At 55.0% G+C, this 18718-nt stretch overlaps 3 protein-coding genes across 3 annotated transcripts, besides 2 other annotated features; all 3 read right to left on the bottom strand.

The window, feature by feature from the left end:
* Positions 1 to 726: 726 nt before the first annotated feature.
* Positions 727 to 2638: a repeat region.
* Positions 2639 to 3758: 1120 nt separating this feature from the next.
* Positions 3759 to 5366, bottom strand: AAT23.2 (amino acid permease, putative; the record flags this gene model as incomplete). Its single annotated transcript, XM_010701854.1, has 1 exon — positions 3759 to 5366. One exon carries the CDS (start codon positions 5364 to 5366, stop codon positions 3759 to 3761), a length of 1608 nt encoding a protein of 535 aa, XP_010700156.1.
* A 3280-nt stretch (positions 5367 to 8646) lies between these two features.
* On the bottom strand, positions 8647 to 10149 carry AAT23.1 (amino acid permease, putative; the record flags this gene model as incomplete). Its single annotated transcript, XM_010701853.1, has 1 exon — positions 8647 to 10149. The coding sequence occupies one exon, from the start codon at positions 10147 to 10149 to the stop codon at positions 8647 to 8649; it is 1503 nt and encodes a 500-aa protein (XP_010700155.1).
* Positions 10150 to 10800: 651 nt separating this feature from the next.
* Positions 10801 to 11223: a repeat region.
* A 2827-nt stretch (positions 11224 to 14050) lies between these two features.
* Positions 14051 to 15505, bottom strand: LPMP_270650 (hypothetical protein; the record flags this gene model as incomplete). The annotated part of the gene is made up of 1 exon (XM_010701852.1): positions 14051 to 15505. The coding sequence occupies one exon, from the start codon at positions 15503 to 15505 to the stop codon at positions 14051 to 14053; it is 1455 nt and encodes a 484-aa protein (XP_010700154.1).
* Between the last annotated feature and the right edge of the window lie 3213 nt (positions 15506 to 18718).

The raw sequence follows: 18718 nt of genomic DNA, 5'->3' as shown, positions 1-18718 counted from the left end.
CGAATGGACGTTTAAGGAAATCAGGCAGCCGTGAGCCGCAAGGCACGCGCGGCCCCCCTATCACTATGAGGGTAACAAGGCCGCAGGTGATACAGGTGCACTGTCACAGCCATTTGTTTCTTCCGCCTCTTTTCGGATTGCCTGTCCTTAGCCTCCAACCCCCGTTTGTGCCTCGCTATCGCGAGCGGTATTGGATGGCAGCCTCTGCGGTGTACTAGAAGTTTTGTTGCTGCTGCTGCTGTTGTTGTTATTTAGGATGATGGATTTTGGGGAGACGTTTGCACTCCGGTGACGTGTCTGTTCGCTTTTCTGTGCCGCTTCACTGATCCGCAAGGCAACGTTATAGCGCGACACGCGCCCACAAGCCTGCCCCCACACCACAGCAAGAGGGAGGCACACACACATAGACACACAGCCGGATCAGAACAGCACAGGTACGCACGCCTCCCAAACCATCACAAGCACAGAGGAACCAAAAAAAAAGGAAAAGAAAAAAAGCACAAAGACCGCAGAGGAGAGCGCGCGCGCACCCACCCACGCACGCACGCACGCCGGCTTCTGCACCGCCACTCTCCATCTCTCCCTCCCATGACACTGGGTGAGACAAGAGTCAACACAGAAAAGAGTAATAATACTAGACAACTACGATAGAACAGCAGAGAGTTCTGCTTGCAATAGGTCCCCCACCCCCATTCCACCACGTACAGGCCGCCCACAACTCGATGGGCACACAGCCACAACTCCTCTCCACCGCTTTGCCGCGTCACAGGTGAATCCCGGCCCTCTAGGAGGAGGCCCTCCGGCCGCCGAATTGGGACATGCGCCGTACGGGCTCTTCCCGCCCTTCCGCGGGTACGTGCTGCGCGACCCGCGCCAGATGCACCGGAGTGGACTGCACGCCTTCATGCACGCAGGCAGGGTCTAGGGTTCTGCTCGGGGTCGGCGGCAGCGGGACCCGTCGTACGGGTAACAGTGGGTGCTGTGGGGGCGCGTACCGGGTGAGCGCAAGGATGACGCCGGCCAGACCTCGACCCTCCGAGGCACTGCACCCCGCCCGCATGCTATGCCTCCCACTGAGTCACTTCACGCGGTTGCATTCCATAAAAGAGGGTCGCAATTCTTCATTTTGGAGTGTGGTGGACCCAATTGACATTCGCGGTGTTCTCGTCATGTTTCTGGCAACAGTGTCTCATCAGACCACCCGGTCGGATGTGAGAGATGCCGCATGCTTTGCACAGATGCACTGTAGAGGTGATTCACATGGATCGCTCTGTCTCGTGTTCCTCCATTGGACTTGCTCCTCTGGTATGTGGATGATTTGCTTAGATGCGATACACCATGCCCGCAATGCTTGGCAGCGCGTGCATGCAGTGTTCGCTTTTTCCCATCCCAGCGCCTGCTTCAGGACGGCACCCTTGTATGTAGTCCCCGCGGCTTTCATTCATCCCACCTATCGATGTCGCAGAAGGCGTGTTTAGATGGCGTTGTCCGCATGCTCCGCGAGAGGTGGAATCCTGCCATGCGCCTCTGCCAGCAGGGGCACACCACCCTGCTCTGGATCGACACACCCTTGACAGGTTTGCGTGTGTCGGGTGGAAAAGGCCCGTGGAGAAGCACGTGCCTGCGCAGAAGGGGGTCACCGATTGAAGCTCTGAAGGGGCGCAGGAAAGGAACAGCGAGAAGCACCCGATGGCCGGAAGCCCATGCAGCGCCACCGAAGGGCGCGTAATCACATCATCGCGTGCACGGCTATAGTGTGAAAGGAGGTGTGCTGCGTGATTCGAGCAGTACGCGAATCTCGAGGGGAATGCCAGGAACAACGACGAGTGGGACGCCCTCGTAGAAAACACGAGCGGGACTGGCAAAGCTGGCGGGGTGGAGGTATCACAATACTAGCGAAGCAATAGGCCGAGCATCATCTGCAGTTGTTGTTGCGACTGCCAGTCGCCCACCGTTGCCGCAATCGACAGTGCAGACAGAGGTGTCTGTGCGGAACAGGAGTGATCAAGAACATTTCGCGCCACCAGGTCGCTCGTAGGGATGTAGGCGGCCATGGAGTGTACCCATCTTGTAGGTTCACCGCACCTCGCCAGACCGTGATGACTTCACTTTCGTCCTTGCGAGCGAGGGGTGGAGGTGGGGGTTAAATCTATACACGTTTCCAGTTGACTGGGCACGGACACGCCACTGCTGTGCTTCTTCTCTGGTGCCGTACTGGAATGCTGAAAAGCCGTGAGCCCAAAGGCCCTGCAGATCGAAGGTGGTGAAATGTGTCTCTTGCAGAATCGAGACTCGCGAGAAAGACTCCTCACAGTGCCTGGACGACCAACAGTGTCGGGGATCGTTCAGTCTCCTTGCAAACGCGCTGCGTATAGCACAGCCTGTGTCGAGAATTAACCACGACATCACCACAACACGCCACAAACATAAAAACAATAGACAACTGCGCATGTTCGCGCTGCACCGTCAACACGATGCACAGTGAGCGGGGGCCCAATGTGATCATGACTGCGCTTGTCTCTGGCACAGCGCCGGTTCAGACTGCTCCGCCGACACAAAGAGTCCGCGCAGCCGTACTCCAGGGCAGGCTGCTTGGCTTTCCCACAAAGAGTGTGGCACCGGACCCCGAGCTGCCGCCGGTGAGGCGACTCGCATCATCAGCAGAAAATAGAAAAGGAACACAAAAGAGAGAGAGAGAGCAACCTGCGATTTGAGAAGCATCTAATTCGCAAGCGCACTTTCGGGAGAGGTGCACACCCACATATCCGTGTACTGGTGAGGAGCCATAGGAAAGGAAGAAGTGCGGTCGTGTGCTTCGCGTCCCTCTGTGCATTGCGTCCGCTGGTGATCATTCGAGAAGAGGGGAGGTGGACAGAGAGAAAGCGCGCACACACACAGGCACACACAACAGGAAAAAACTCTTATATGTATGTGTGCAGCGGTACACATGGAGCATGAGAGAGGCATGAGGGGGGAGGGAAGACGCGTGTGAGAGGCAACAAAGGGAGAGGCGCTTGCACGCAAACAAAACGGCAAGCCACAGAGAGGGAGAGAGCGGGACATCAAACATATCAGTGGATGCCAAAAAAAAAAATAAAAAGAACTCAAGTAGAGAGAGCGCAGCGACTGCGTGGCTGAAGAGGGTACGGTGGGGAGAGAGGAAGGGAGGAGGGGGGGGGAACGGGGCTGGAGGCAGCAAGAGGTGGTGAAAACGCAATGGCCCTCTTTGCTTCTTGTGCCATTTCGCCCAGTTTACGAAGGCAATGGAACGCCTTTACGAGCGGAAAAAAAGAAGGGCACGCCGAAAGTGTTCTATTTTGTTACTTCGCTTCTTCTCACAGTAGCCGCACAGCGACGTTTACTCTCCTTGCGTGCCTTTTGCCCCCACTCTTTCGTCTGCGCAGAGTGCGCCGTCAGAGTCTCTGCTGAGGAGGAGTTGAGGTAAGGGCGAACGCGCAGGTGTTCGCGCAGTGGCAGGAAGACAAAGCTACCACCACGAGAAGGCAGACAGACAAAAAAAACAAAGAGAAGACGACTCTGCGTGCCAGGAATGACCCGGAGAAAGGCGTACACAGACAGGAAAGTAGGTACACACACACACACAAACACAAAAAGAAAGGCATTTTGATGGAGGTTTCTGCGATTGAGTGTGCACTGCTGCGGGTGCTGGTGGTGGCTCCGGGCTGAAGACACGTGTTGATCTGGGTGTCGTGCTTACAGAGGCGCCTCTCCTCAGAGAAGAAAATTACCATCGGTGCCTACCATGAAGAGAGGACAGCGCCGTAGATGGCAGCGCTCGTGCCCCACACCACGGCAATAACACCAGCCAGCAGCAGTGCGTAGGTGCCAAGGAAGTGGCCCCAGCCAACGCGAGCAACCGAGAAGCTGCCCGAGTACATCATGAACAGCGCTGGGAAGATGAAGCCAACGAAGCCCCCGCAGAAGCCACCCAGCAGACCAAAGACGGTGGTGATGCGCGGGATAAAGAGGCCGGCGGCGAGGGCACCCGTAGCCTGTAAGGCACACAAGAGAGCATTCTTCCACCAGGGCACGCGAGATACATCGGTGCCTATCATGTAGTAGACACAGTCGCGGCAGGGTATCAGATGCAGAGCGAAGCCTACGCAGATTTTGAGCATCATGCCAGCGTACGAAACGGCCATGAGATGGTCCTTGAGGGGGTTGTACATGGCCAAGATGGAGTCGTTCACCTCAGGACCGAAGTCAAGGTAGCCGAAGAGACCTGTCAGGAAGTAGAGCACGGCGCACAGCGACATTCCGAGCAGTGCTGACAGGAAGACGCGGTAAACGGAGAACTTGTACATCTCACGTGAGATCTCCGGCGCATTTACCTGTGCAATGAAGGCAAACATGAGGCTCGACAAGCCCTTGATCGCCGTGTTGCCGGTTTGGAAAACGACAAGGTCGTCCCTCATGCCGCGTTCCTGCAGGCTCTGGGCAGAGTGAATGATGCAGGTGATAGTGAAGAAGACAACAAAGAGGATGGCCACTGTCGACACAATGCGCAGCGAGTTGATCTCCTTCAGCACGCACATGGGGAGTATCACGACGATCCACAGCATCGATGTAATGAGCCGAAAGCCCGGCTCGGACTTGATGTAGTCTGAGGCAGCTGGCGAGTTCTTCAGGAAGCCGGTGAGAATACTCTTGAGGGCAATGATGTACGAGACATCACCGCCAAAGCAAAGCACCCACATGACAAAGACCACAAAGTAGTCCCAGCCGCGGCCCATCAAGCGGCGCGCGATGATCTCCCAGTTGTACAGCGCGGTTTTGTGCGACACAATGGCGAGCAGCACAAAGGAGTACACCGCCATGGTCACCACGACCATCAAGTAGATCACAGCCATCCCTATTCCACTCATCTGAAAGGCCGCAGGGAGTCCGATGATGCCGCCGCCGATCGTGGAGCTGGCGATGCTGAAGGCCGAGGAGAGGATGCCACCATACGGCATGATCACCTGCAGTATCCGCAACACGGGATTGGTGGTGTGGCGGCGGCGCCACACACGCTCCTCACGGTCGCGTCGCTCCGCCTCAAGGATCTCCTGCATGATGTCTATGTTAGCCAATTGCTGTTTGTACCCTTCTGCTACTGGCTCTCGCTCACCACTGAACGAGGAGGAATCAGCCTTCTTGGATTCCTCGGTTTTACAGTCCACGTCGCTAGCTCCCACCACAACTTCATCCGCCAGGTACTCCTGGTTGAGGTCATCGTTCAGCATGTTCAGCCCGTCCTCGCCGTACTCCGGCGGGTCTTCTGGCATGTTGTCCAGGACCGCCCGGTCCTGCCCGTGCTTAAGATGCAGCGCATCGTTAGCGCTGTGGTTTCCTCTGGTCGGCATATCTCACGTTGCGTTGGCTTGTCGAGGTACACAGAGGGAAGTGGGGAAAGTGTTGGTGCAGGTGGATGAGCCTGTGCGCTCCTTACAACTCTTTCACTGCCTTGGTTTTCGTTTCTTGGGCCTCTTACTTGATGAGCTCACATGCGCAGTCCAGACAAGACTCGAGAGCAAGTCGTAGGCGATAGGGGAGCGAGGTGGCGACGCACACGCAGGTCAAAGAAGGCGGTGTGCGTGTTGCGCGTATACGACCGAAGGAGGAGGGAGGAGTTGGAGGAGGAGCCAGACGGAGGTGGCACAGATATGTGTGGCAGGGAGAGAGAGAATAGGCAACGCTAAACAAGGCAGCAGGTACTGGGAGAGCTAGAGGGAACAGCCCGACCTGAGAGGGAGAAGGAGTGCAGTCGTGAAGCAGAGGAGGTCCCTCATAAGCACTCCCTTAATGAAGACGGTTACCAGGCATTAGGCCCATCTCCGAAGAGTCAAGCAGGGCGCCAGCTCTCCTTCGTGAGACTCGGCTGAAACCCGGTAAAGGTGCTCTTCCCGCGCGCGCCTGTTACACGTATTCCTATTGTGTTTCTGCAACTGGCGATTGATGCATCTCTTCGACGTTAGGTTAGAGGAACTCTGCAAAGCGAGAAAGAAAGGTGAAGCGGGTCACCTGTGAGAGACTTCTTCTCTCTCCCTGTACGGTGGACAGAGCAGCAGCAGCGTTGTCACTCCCCGTTGATCATAGTGGGGTGGCTGAGGGCCACACATGCCAGCAACGGCGCTCATCGTCAGAAAGGGAAGCGAAAAAAGCGGAGGTGACACCGCTCTGCACGACCAGAGCAAGGGGGAGGTGCTGCGATCACCATGCCGCACCACGAGCCTAAACGTGCGCCTGAGAAACACCAAGGCTGCAGAGACGGGAGAGACGCGAAGCGGTCGTGAAAAGACAGGTACGAGAGAAAGAGACGAAGAGACCACCTAATGACCAGTCCTGAACCCACACACATCAATGCGCGCGTACATGAGCGACGCCAACTGAAGATCCGCAGCAAATCAACGCAGAATAAGAGAGAACCAGCGAAACGACGCTGAACAAGGAAGGGACAGGCGAAAAGGGCCGTGTCACCGACTCGCTCCTTCGTGTCCTGTGCTCGTATCTGTGGGTGACGTAGTCAGCGGGAGGCACAGCACACACACACACAATTACTCACCTTGCACACTCTGCATAACCCCATCGCAGTAGCTTCGCTGATTCGAAGGCGCACAGTTTCAAAATAAAGCGCACGTACACAGAGAGAGACACACAGACGCACGCCAGAGGAACTAACGGGGTACTGCTCAGGGGGAAGCGAGCGGCATGGCGGCAAGAAGAGGTGAAGAGAGAGGAAAGAAAGGCTGTGTGGTGGTGTGTGCCGAGTGGAAAATTGAAGAAGGCGCCGCATCTGAATCGAAAGCGGAGTGAGGCAAAACGCAGGTGTGGTGAATACCCCAGTAATAAGAGCTGAAGGGGAGAAAAGGCGAAGGAGGCGTGATGCCATCGTCAGTTGTGCTTAGACACTTGGCATCACCTCCTTTGCCTCACACCCGACCCACTCCACGTCGTAATCGAGGAGGGCATCAGGAAAAAGAACAAAGCAGCACTGTAGCTGGTCTTCCTAGCCGCCCTCCTTCTTCGTCCCAACCGCCCATTTTCTACGTATTGGCGGGCAACCACTCCTGCGTGTGGTGCTTCTGCACGGCCGCTGCCATCGAGCCCTCCCTCTCCCATCGCGCTGTCCGTCTGCAAGGCGGCAAGGGCAAATGACAAACACTAACAACCGGAGGAGGGGGAGGAAATGAAGGCATCCCCCGGGTACGAGAGCAGGTGAAGAAGGCACAACTGGGGGGAGAGTGGAAGTGACGACGAAGAAGGATGAGGGTGGCACACCTAGACGGCAACATCTAATAACGCATGTTCGCCGACGGAGAGAGAAAGAGGTGCACGTTGTGTTACGCATGGGAAAATGTGGCAGCGGGCGCGTTGTAAAGAACCACTGTGTGTCCCTCTCCTCTCCGATGTTCTCGAAGTACGCCGCAGAGACAGGAGAAGGGGAAAACAAAAGGGAAAAGAACGAAGAAAAAAGGGAAAGGAGGAGGGGGGAAACATAATGGGGGTGGGGTGGGGGTGTACAACAAAGGAAACACCAAGACGAAACAGAAAAAAAGCACACGTTACGGGCTAACTACAGTGAACAGAACCAACGGAGAAGAGGGAGAGGAGGGAGGGAGAAAGAGAAAGGGGGGAGAGAGAGGCCTCCGATATTTGCCTTGAAGAAGAGACTGCACGGGGTTTGCGCCACACAGACGGGCCTCTGAGTCGCATCAAACAGAGAGAACAGGAAAAGAGGGGGGGCGTGGAGGGAGCTGGTGGGTGAAGAGGAGCAAACGAAGACCGTAATGGAGGGGTCGGTAGTCAGTGCATGGCGAGAGGGAGAACAGGGGGGAGGGGGAGGGGGAGGGGGAGGAGGAGGAGGAGGAGGAGGAGGCGATGTATAAGCCTGCAAGTAAAGAGGGAGGGGGAGGGGAGTTAATGCCACCTGCTTAATGAAGGAAACAAAACGTAGCTTTGAAGAGGTGGAAGAGAGGGAACGGAAAGCGGCGGCCTGTGCGGGGGGGGGGAGGGTGGACGGGGAGAGTTGTAGCGGTAGAGGAGGCACGGTTGCAGGCCTCTGAAAAGCGAAACGCGAGAAGACCAACCGCAAAAAGTATTGTTCACTCCCCACATTACGATACAGGCCTCCAGTGATATCGAAATAGATAACCCTGCAGCCCCTCTCCTTATGAGGCATAGACACAACCGTCAGTCCCCCTCTCTGCACAGGCATCCCCACACATTACATTAGGAACGCAAAGACGTGAAAATTTAAAAAAAAATAAGTACACAAACCACACAATAAAACTTAGTCAGAATAGGGATATGCAGAAGAGGCGCCTCAGCGGGGCAGGCGACATCGTCCTCATCGGTGGTTTACCAGAGGCTACGATGCCGGCGCAGCTCACGTTGACTTACTGATTTTTCCCCCTTTGGGGGGGGGCTGCATTCCTAAGAAAAAAAGAGAAAAGCGGCAGCATCTCCGCGCAGCGTGGCGCCATAAGAGACAGCAATACCTACAGAAAGGAAATAGCAAAAATACACACGGTAACGCCTCTCCGTTTCCCTTACAGTCAGAAGACACCTTCCTAGACTGATTTCGGAGGGGTATGGCGTCATTCCCCACACTCAAGGAGCACTCCGACACGTATCCAACTCGTGCTAAATCTCGCCATAGATGGAACTGGCCGTCCCCCACACGACGCCAATGACACCGACGATGAGCAGCAAGTACGTGGAGAGGTAGTGGTACCACCCAACCGACGACAGCGACCAGCTGCCAGCGTACATGACCATGAGCGCCGGGTAAATAAAGCCGATGAAGCCGCCAGAAAAGCCGCCGACAAGGCCAAAGACAACGTTGATGTTCGGGATGAACAGCCCAGCCACCAGTGAGAGCAGTGCCATGAAGCCGCACACACACGCGTTCTTCCACCACGCGATGGTGTGCACATCCACGCGGATGCAGTGGTAGATGGCATCGCGCACCGGGATCATGTGCAGGCCGAACCCGACACACAGCTTGAACAGGATGCCAACATAGCCGACGCCCATCATCTTATCCGCGATGGGGTTGTAATACTTCAGTGCGGAGCCCGTCATCGCAGCGCCGAAGTCGAGGTACCCAAAGAGCCCAGCGAAGAGGTACAGCACAAACACGATACCAACGGAGATGCTCGCGCCCAGCGTGAGGCGAAGCGGCGTGGGGCTCTTCATCTCCTCGTAGGACTCGTACGCATTCAGCTGCGAAAGAAAGGCAAACATGAACGTGGCCAGGCCAGCAATGGCGGTGTTGCCCGTGTTGAAGAGCCGAATCTCCGGACGCGGATCGGCACGCAGCCCGTTTTGCGTGCTGTGCACCACCATCGCGATCACAAAGTACACGATGAACACAATCGCGATGCAGGAGAAGTAGCGCAGCGAGTTGATCTCCTTTGGCAGGCACAGCGGTAGCATGGCCACAAGCCATACGATGAAGGTGAGCAGGCGCTGGCCCCAGATGCCCAACAGGAACGCCGGCGTGTTGTCAGCGTTTTCGAGGAAGGCGGTCAGCACATCCTTCACTGAGATGACGTACGACACCTCTCCACCAAAGCTCAGAAACCACATGCAGAAGGCGAGGAAGTAGTCGGCGCCGGGGCCGAGCAGCGTGCGCACAATCTGCTCGTAGTTGCGCAGACCAGTCCTGGTCCCAGCCTGGCCCAGCAGGTAGTAGGAGTAGATAGTGAGGTAGGCGATAACAACCATATAGAAAATCGCCATAACGAGACCAGAGGAGTTGAAGGCGTACGGGAGCGCGATAATGCCGGCACCGATGGAGGAGCTCGCCAGGTTGAGGCCCGTGGAAAACAGACCACCGTAGGGCACAATGTAGTTGAGGTACTTCTGAAGCGTGTTTGCAGGTATGCGGCGGCGGGTCACGCGGTCGGCGCGTACCCTGTCCTGCATCTCGATCTGGTTCTTCGGGTCGTATCGCGAGAAGTCGTATGGGTCCTGCGCCTCAGTAGAGGAAGTGTCCACCATCCCCTTCACGTCCTCCCCGACGTACCTCGGAACCTCTTCCACATCGAACGGGGAGCGCGGATCCTGCAAATCCCTCTGGGGTTGCCTCCCCGGGGACTGCAAAGGATGCCCAAAGCGAGGGCTTGCTTCGTTGCTGGCCATGGTGGTGCGTGAGTGCAGCGCCGGATGGTGAATTGGGTTAGCCTTGTGGGCGGAACAAGAGCCTGCTGAATTATAGGCTCCGATATTAGCGGCACTATATAGCGATAAGGGAGTCAGTGATTGATTTGTGTTGGGGACGATTGGCGCGAGAGTGATGGGGCCTGAGTGCTTAAGTGCATGTCTGTCGATTTTGTGTGTGATTCGGTCGCAATAACGGTACGGCCAATGGAAGGGTAGAGGCACCGAGAAAGACATGCGGATAGACAAGGAGGTGTGGAAGAAGCACAGCCGTGAAACGCCCATTCCATGAGCGGTCTTGGATGGCAGGTACGGTCTCATGGCACCATCGCTGCCACACGCACCTGCGTCCTGCACTCTTGACAGTCACGACCCCATCGCCCTCGTCTGAAACGGTATACGATGTGCACTGCATTCTCATTTCTTTCGCCAGTTCAGTATGCTAACGCACAGAGACAGCGGTGTGGTAAGAAACTTCTCTGGCACAAGCGAAAGGGCGACAGAATTTACCAGCCGTGTATTCATTGCTGTTCGCATCTGTGCTATGCATGGGTGCCTGCGCACGTCGGAGTATCGTTTGGTACACGCATCCCAAGAGTCTCTACAGGCAGCAGAGGAAACCTCCATTTTCTTTCAGTGCACCCACACCCTGCCTCAAACTCCGCCCACCTGTCTCACAGCCGCCCCCACTACGCCGGTCGCCACGCGGTGCATCCCTCGGCACGGCCCAGGCTCCGCACACCAGTAGGCACTCAGGGCCGGGTGAGGTGCGTTTCAGTCACGCTGACCCGCTGCCCATCATACGGGTGGGGCAAACGTGCTAATGGCCGCGGGTCTCGCAGACCCAACACCACCCACGACCTGGCCGTCGACATCAGCAGCGATACAGCGTCCTGGCCTCTCCCGCGTCGTGGGTGCCGGTCCTTCCACCACCAGAGGGGGGAGGCATGGCATTGGCAGGGGTGAGGGGGAGGGGGGTTGTTTGGCTTCCCAGAGTGTTTGGGGTGGTGAGCTGTGGATGTCACGGGCTGAGGTGTTCTCCCCTCGCCATGAGGGAACGAGAGGGTGGGAAAAGCGAAAAAGGGGGCCGCCCTCCCAAAGGAGAAGCACCCATGAGTGAAGAGCTACTCGGAGCCGGCCACCATGCGTGCTTCAGACGGCGGGTGGACAGAGGATGGTAACCGGGGAGGGGGGGGGGAGGAATGGTCACAGCCAACGCACGAGCGAGACAATTTCCAAAGAAGTAAGTGAGAAAGGAAATGACGCCATCCACCTGCACCGATGGCTGTTGATGTGGAGAGGAGGGAGTGGTGTGATGAGTTTCCTGTTGCGTTTCGCTCGTGCAGCTGAATCCACGCGTCGGTATCCCCCCACTCACCTCCCCCCCACACACACATACACTTGCTGTGATACGTTGGTATTCGAGGATGGTTAGGGTTGCTTACAGATCGCATGTACAGATGGCTATCATAGCACTGCTGGTTTTCGCAATGGTAAAACTGAGACGCCGTTGCGGTCATACGTATAGTAGGAGGGTTGGAAGACCTCTGCTCGTTGATCACACTAGACAATAATACAAGAAAAAAAAGCTGCCAAGAGACTGCGCTGGGCGTGCAAGCATGTTTGTCATGTCACACTTTGGTTCTACAGTGCGCTATCCCAGTTCATAGACGAGGCAATGAAGAATGAGACTGGCAGCACCCTGTGGCTGAGCAGCAAGACACAGAAAGGAAGAGAGACACCTCACCGGTCGTTGTGTATCAATGCGTAAAAGGATGGTGCCTTGATACGTATGAGGTCTCTGTGAAATGAGGACCGAGGCAGTGAAAACGACTGGCGGTGTCGACAAGAACGTCCAGTGGAGTGTCTACTGTAGGCGTCTGCATAGCGTACAAATTAAAAGCGGTAAGGGAAGAAACACACATGATGCACAAATAGGGAGTGTGTGTGTGTGTGAGCAACGACAGCTCAGGGACACTGCGATGTAGAGCTGTGGAGAGGAGCATACCTTGATGGAGAGAGCTTGGCAGATACTCTCCAGAGTGTGAGGTCAACACGACCAAGACTTTGACAGGTAGCCATTTTCATCCAGGTCGCACCCCGTTATGTTCTTTCCGTTGCGTCTGCACATTACCGAGCATGGGATTCGCAGGAGCAGCGTGTGCTCGGCGTCACGCTGTTCGTAGCGCCGTCAACCAACCAGGTGCCCTTCTTTTCCTCTTTAACGCCACATCAAACCGAGCACGCCTTCTGTTTCCCTCCTCTCGTGTCGCCGTCGTTCACTGACGACGTTCTTCCTGTGCAGCTGTGCAGCTAGAGTCTTCCCTTCATGGGTCTGCCCTCCCGGTGTGCATGTGTGTGTGTGTGTGTGGGTATGTGTGTTATCGTATTAAACAAACAAAATCCACCAAGTCACGACACCTTCACATGAAGAGGTCGACGGAGAAAAAAAGGAGGAGAAAATAGGGAGAGAAGGAGGACATACGTACAACTAAGCAAACCCCAGAGGAGCAAGTGAGAGGAGCGCATAAGGAGCCATTCTCCGACAAGCGGGTGAGCTACAAATGCCCACCACCACAGCAGCAAGTGCCACCTCCACCAAAGACTAGAGACTCGGAGCTCAAATCGCCACGTAGTGACAAAGAGCGCGGAGAAAGAACGAAGGAGTCGCGGGGCGGCTGCCATACGCAAACATGCGTAACACGCGAAGGTGGGCAACACCCACACACACACGCTCACACATGCAGAGAAGCGACGAGAGGGTGAGTTGAGGAACGAGTATGGAAAGAGAAAGAAAACTAAAGAAGCGTAGCACCCTCCCCACTCCCGCAAAAAACTAACTGTACACAGAGTCAAGCAGGGAGGAAAGAGAAAAACTACGGCACACTAAAACCCGCAGCAACGCCACAATCCAGCACGAAAAAAAGGGAAGACACGCACACAGGCATAAATGAGCGAGGCAAGGGGGAACAAACCACAGAGAGAGAGAGAGGGATGCAGAAGCATACACATGGAAACCAAAGTACACTTAACGACATCGGCATATGATACGGTATCGCAGAGAGAAGACGAGAAACACAAGGACTGCAGGCGTTTCATTTTTCTGCTTCTTCTCTCTTAAACTGAGAAACAAAGAAGGGAAAACACGGCAAACTTGCGTGCAGCAGTGCTGAGGGTGTCGAGGCGGGAATAGAAACAAGATGGCGAGATAGAAGAAAGGGATCCTTGGGGAAGTCAGTGGTGGATATGAAAACGTCAAAGAATATGAAGACCAACGGGAGAGAGGGTAAAGATGAGAGGAGCTCAAGTAACACAAAGAAAGACACGCAATCGCTGGAAGGAAAACGACAGAGACGCACACACACACAGGCACACAGAGACACGCTGGGAGAGTATTGAGGCGTGAGAGAGAATCAGAGAGCGGAATACACACATGAAAAGGAAAGATAAGCGTTATACACCGCGCACATGGCCTTGTGCCAGAAGTAGCGCACGCATGGACGTACCAGCAGACACATACACACTCTGTCAGAAAATATAGACGCGTCCCTTTCACAAAGAGCGACAGGTCGGTACAACGGCAGGAAAAAAAACAAAGAAAGAGTACAACGTGTTGTCGTTGCTGCGCCTTTCGATGTCTCAATCGCGAGTTTATGGTAAGTGCGCCAGTGTCTACAAGAGTGGTGGAAGAGGAGAGGGGAAGGGGACCATCGTGTCTATTCTGTTGTGGGCATGAAGAGGTAGCCATAGGGAATCGAGGGTACTCTTGAAAGGCCAACTTGCTGTTTCCTCTGCCCTTTACCGTGCTTCTCTTTTACCGCGAGCACATCTCACGTGAAGGCGACGCTTTACTTCTTGCCGTTTGCGCGCTCCACTGTTTTGCCTAGTCAAGGAAGCTCACGCTCGTGGTGCGGCGCAGCCGTGGCCCCGGGGAGGTCCTGTTGTCCGCATTGGACAACTCAAACGACCGCCAGTTCCGGGACGGTTTCCGCATCAGTGCCGGGGTACCGGAAGAAGGTTCGGCTAGAGCAGTTGGCCCAGTCGTAACACTCGACAACACAGGTCCCGGGAGAAGCATCGTATCCTGCTCTGCACTAGAGTCGAACTCCTCTTTCGTGGCGGAGTGCGTGCTTCTGGTGTTAGAGCGGGGGTCGTGGAGCTTTGGGTAGCCCTCCATTTCTTCGTAATCGTTTCGGAGAATGGACCGGCGCCCCTTACCGTCTTTATTGGGTGTGACGGCGTGGAAAGAGCGCACGGTCCCGCAGCTGCTGCTAGAAGAGATGGACGAGTTCAACGAGAGGTTGGAAGGCCTTGACACGCGTGGGTTTGCCCTCTGCGACGCCGCCGGGTCAACCGACGCGCCAGAGGCCACTGACATCACCACAGCAGACTCCTTGGGGGCATAGCAGCACCAGCCCTTTTCCCGAGCTTTGCACAGGATGAGGACAAAAGTGAGCCCAGCCACCAGCACGATAAAGATGGAGATACCGACCCACATGGTTACGTTCTGGTTGCTTTCCTCCTTCTCGGCAGGTCCGTTGGTGGTGCTCGTGTTGGATGGCTGCGTGGTGGTGGTGGTGGTAGGGTTCATGGTGGTGGTGGTAGTAGTAGTAGCCGGGGGCTCTGCTGTCGTGGTGGTGGTGGTGCTCGTCGTCGTAGTTGTAGTGACCAGCTCGACAAGGCACATCGCAAAGTAGCTGTTCGTGGGAACTTCTCCGTACGAAAACGAGGTGTCGCTGCTGTCCACCCAACCCGCCTTTGAATACGTTTGGGGAAGTGTCAGCATCGCGTAGCGCTGGTATTTTTTCCCAGGAAATGTTTGGATGCCGTCCTTGTGCGTCCAGTGGTTATCGGAGGCTGTGCTGATCATGCCTGCGCCACTCAAACCGCCGTTGCTTCCCGAGGCCGGGTAGGAGTTGCCCTTGTAAAAGGGATAGGCGTTCTCAATGCCGTTGTACCGCCCCTGGTCCCAATACCAAATGCAGTCCAACGTTGCCTTGGACGTTGTGCAGCCTGTGGACGAAAGAAGCGTGGAGCCGCCCAGGTAGCCGCAGTAGCTCGTGACACCCACCTCCTCCATCTTGTTGAGCAGTTCCAGGTGAATGGCGTCCGATACATCTGGCACTAGCACGCCTCCCATCGTCGCGCACACCTGCACCTGAGAGCTGCGCAGGGAGCTATCAAACGTATTTACCACAAGAATATGCACAGCGGTGGCGTCGTACACAGGGGCGGCGGCATCGGTGAGCATCACACAACACAGCAGCGCCAACGCGCATACGCAGAGTAGCCGTCGCTGCACCGACCTACTGTAGGGTTCTGGAGAGGACATGAACATGGGGCGTAGGAGACTGCACTCACGCCGAGAATGCGCCGTAAGATCTGTAAATCCAGGAAGGACCCTGTTGAGGAATCAAGCAAGACACTGCGAGAAATGTCTACTGCCGGGCTGCCGAATGTGTGTGCGGTGGTGTCCATCTACACACCACACGTGCAGGAGAACACAGAGGGAGTTGCAGGTGTTCGTGAAAGGGGGAGAGGAGGGGAGGGGAAAGGCACGTAGGTGCAGAAAGAGGTCGACCTCTTTGAAACAGATAATGAGCGAGAAAAAACACTGCGAGGCTGCTCCGAGCCCCCACATCCCCAGCGGCTAAGACTACCGCGGCAAAAAGAAGACCAAACAGCGCCCAATCGCTCAAGGACAGAGTATGCTGCAGGCCACACCCACCGCAACAGCCGAAGAGAAAAACGAAACAAAAAAAGAAAAAAGCGAGGGGAGAGGCAGCAAAGTAGTTGTATCGATCAAACAGTCGTCGGGGTGCTGACGTATGTTCGCGGATGGCCACGGTGCTGGTACAGGCAGGGCGACTGACTGAGTAGAGGCCAGAGAAGAAGCGACTGAGTCTCTTCACGTGAGAAAGAAAGAGACGGGGTGGGGAGCGGTCACACAAAAGCCCACAGTCAACGTCAATGCAACGATAAGATGGTCTCCACAGGCATCCATAAAACGAAAAAAGGGAAGGAGACGAATGAGAGGAAGGGAGGCACGAAGAGAATCACACAGACGAGGGGGCGAGTGCGAGGGCGAGAACAGCGACACCCACAGAAAGACACACAACAACCCCTAGGAAGGAAAGAGAGAGAGAAATAGAGTGAAGGCAGTTTGATGATGAAAATAGAGACGACTCAGGTTAAAGGCAAATGACGCTTCGTTTCTTCTCTTCCGGGAGCTCAACGAACCGGATGAGCAGGAAGAAGAGCCGTCAAAGCAGCAAGAAGGTGCAAGAGAGAGAGAGGGGGGAGGGGCACTTGACAGTCAAACACAATCGTAGTGGAATCGCACAAGACATGCGCTGGAAGAGAGGACGTGCGGATTGCGCGGCAGCTTCTGTGCCAAGGCCACGGTAGGGAGAGAAGAAGATACACAGAAAAAAGGGTAGGAAGGGAGTCCGCGAGTCGCATTCCTTGTGAAATGCCGGTTTTAATGGCACCAACCAGAACAAAAATCAAAGCCACAAAGGGGGGCAAGCGAAAACAAAAATGGCAGCAACACGCAAAGAGAGGGAAAGAGGCGAGTATCGGCGTTCGAGAATGCTCTGTGGTGGAAAAACGAGGTGTGTGTGTGTGTCTGTGTGTGCACACTTTGCACCACACACGAGAAAGACGAAGGAGAAAAAAGTGAAGGAGGCGAGATGGCGGAAGAAGAAAAAGTGCGCCCAGCCAGTCACTCTCGTCCGTAGCGTGTTTCTTCTTCCTTTCTGCTTGGTTGTGTCGTATGTGTACCTGGGGCTTTCTTTTGGTCTGTGCTGCTTTGGATATGCCTCGCCTTCCGCTGCTTGATTGCCTCCTCCGCCCCCTTCGTGCCTTTACACTCTCCCTCTTTGTCTAAGGAAATGGACACTTCGGTGGGCGTCGTATTTCCTCCGGTTTGAAGAAGGTATTTTTCCCTGTTCTCTCCCTCAGCTGTCGGTCTATCGGTGTCCACGACGTGGAGACGTTGACGTACGGTATTATCTATAAAAGCGATAGACAGACAGACAGACTGAAGAGAGAAACAACAGAAAAATGGTGTTCTCCTGCGCTTCGCAGAACGTCTTCCTCTTCTGGCTCTCAATTTACCAACGATAGAGGGGGACTAACTTGGTGTAAGCCGGTAGGTACAGACGAGGAAGACGGCGTGTCCTTCTTCACCAGGTGTGGAACTGCACAACGCTTCTTGTATAGGGGTCCCTCCTTGAATAGGGGCAGTGCAAAGCATATAATACGCCGAGGACAGCAGTGATCCGCTCACGTGGACACACGAACACGCACGTGCGCAGCCATACACTAAGCGTGCCTCAACAAATCAGTGCCTTGCACGAGTAACAGAGCGCTGGAAAGGGAAAGATGCGTGAAAGACAACAAAATGGTGGTTGCAGTCAGGTGGGCGTGGTAGTGGCGAGCTAGGGGAACAGTAAGACAATAGAGGAGAGCGTCACGTCAAGAGTATGGTAGGGCGGACAGGGAAAAGAGAGGGCAGGTCAAGGACGCCCGAGACCGAAGCACGAGAAAGAACAGGGAAGCACAGTAGTCGATCAAAGAGCCGTCCGCACCCAGGTGAAGTGAAGGAGGCGGAGGACGGAGACGAGAGATGAGCTGCCAAAAAAGAGGGTAACGAAATACACAGCCAGAAGTATGCACGCACGGATTGAAAAGAAAGTAAGCAAACACAGCGCCCAACACGATCCCTGGAGAATATGTACAGGGGGATGAAGTGGTGCTGAGGAGGAGGAGGAGAAGCGCCCAGTCCCCAGCTTCACAGCAAAAAAAAAAAACCGCCAAAGAAGAACCAAAAAAAAAAATTAAACAAACGAAAACTAAAGGCGGTATAACGAAAAGAGAACGGCAGGAAAAACGCTTCTAACGTGCAGGCGCACATACAGAGAAAGCGAGAAGAATAAGAAAAAAAGGATGGGGGCAGAATACTCATCTACACACCGGAAAGCATATGCCACTCGCAAACAAGTAGGCTTGCGCAGGCACAAGCAAGTAGAGTCCCACGTGTGAGAGAGAGAAAAGAAGTTGACGAGGAGAGAGGAAGATGCGAGGAGGCACCACAGGACGGAAGAAGAGGCGGGAAATCCACACACACAAGGAACTCAGAGATTAACGAAAAATGGGAAAGATAGTCCAAACTAGGGGGGTATATTGAAGGGTAGGAGTGAGCAAAGAGGAGAGAGAGGCAAGTGATACTGCTACACAGTCCGACGAAAGAAAGAAATGTAACCCATAAGCAAAAGCAACAGCACACAGAGAGGGGAGGGAGCAGCAGCAGCAGTAGCAAAACACAAGCAACAACGAAGGGGCTGCGCGTCTCCTCGTTTATGTAAAACCTCCTTGAAGTTGACGAGCTGTGTGATGAGTCGTGGGCGCTTATGCTCCTCTTTTCCGCTGTTGTCAATTGTATATCGCGGGTTCAGGTCTTTTTTCCTTTTCGTGTGCCTGTGGTCTCACAAGGATTGCACACACACACACACGCATATATATATATATATATATATATATATATATG

The sequence above is a fragment of the Leishmania panamensis genome (genome assembly GCF_000755165.1).
Source record: "Leishmania panamensis strain MHOM/PA/94/PSC-1 chromosome 27 sequence".
In the NCBI taxonomy this organism is placed as follows: domain Eukaryota; phylum Euglenozoa; class Kinetoplastea; order Trypanosomatida; family Trypanosomatidae; genus Leishmania; species Leishmania panamensis.
The sequence above is the reverse complement of the archived record's forward strand: the minus strand, read 5'-3'. Positions and strand labels throughout refer to the sequence as shown.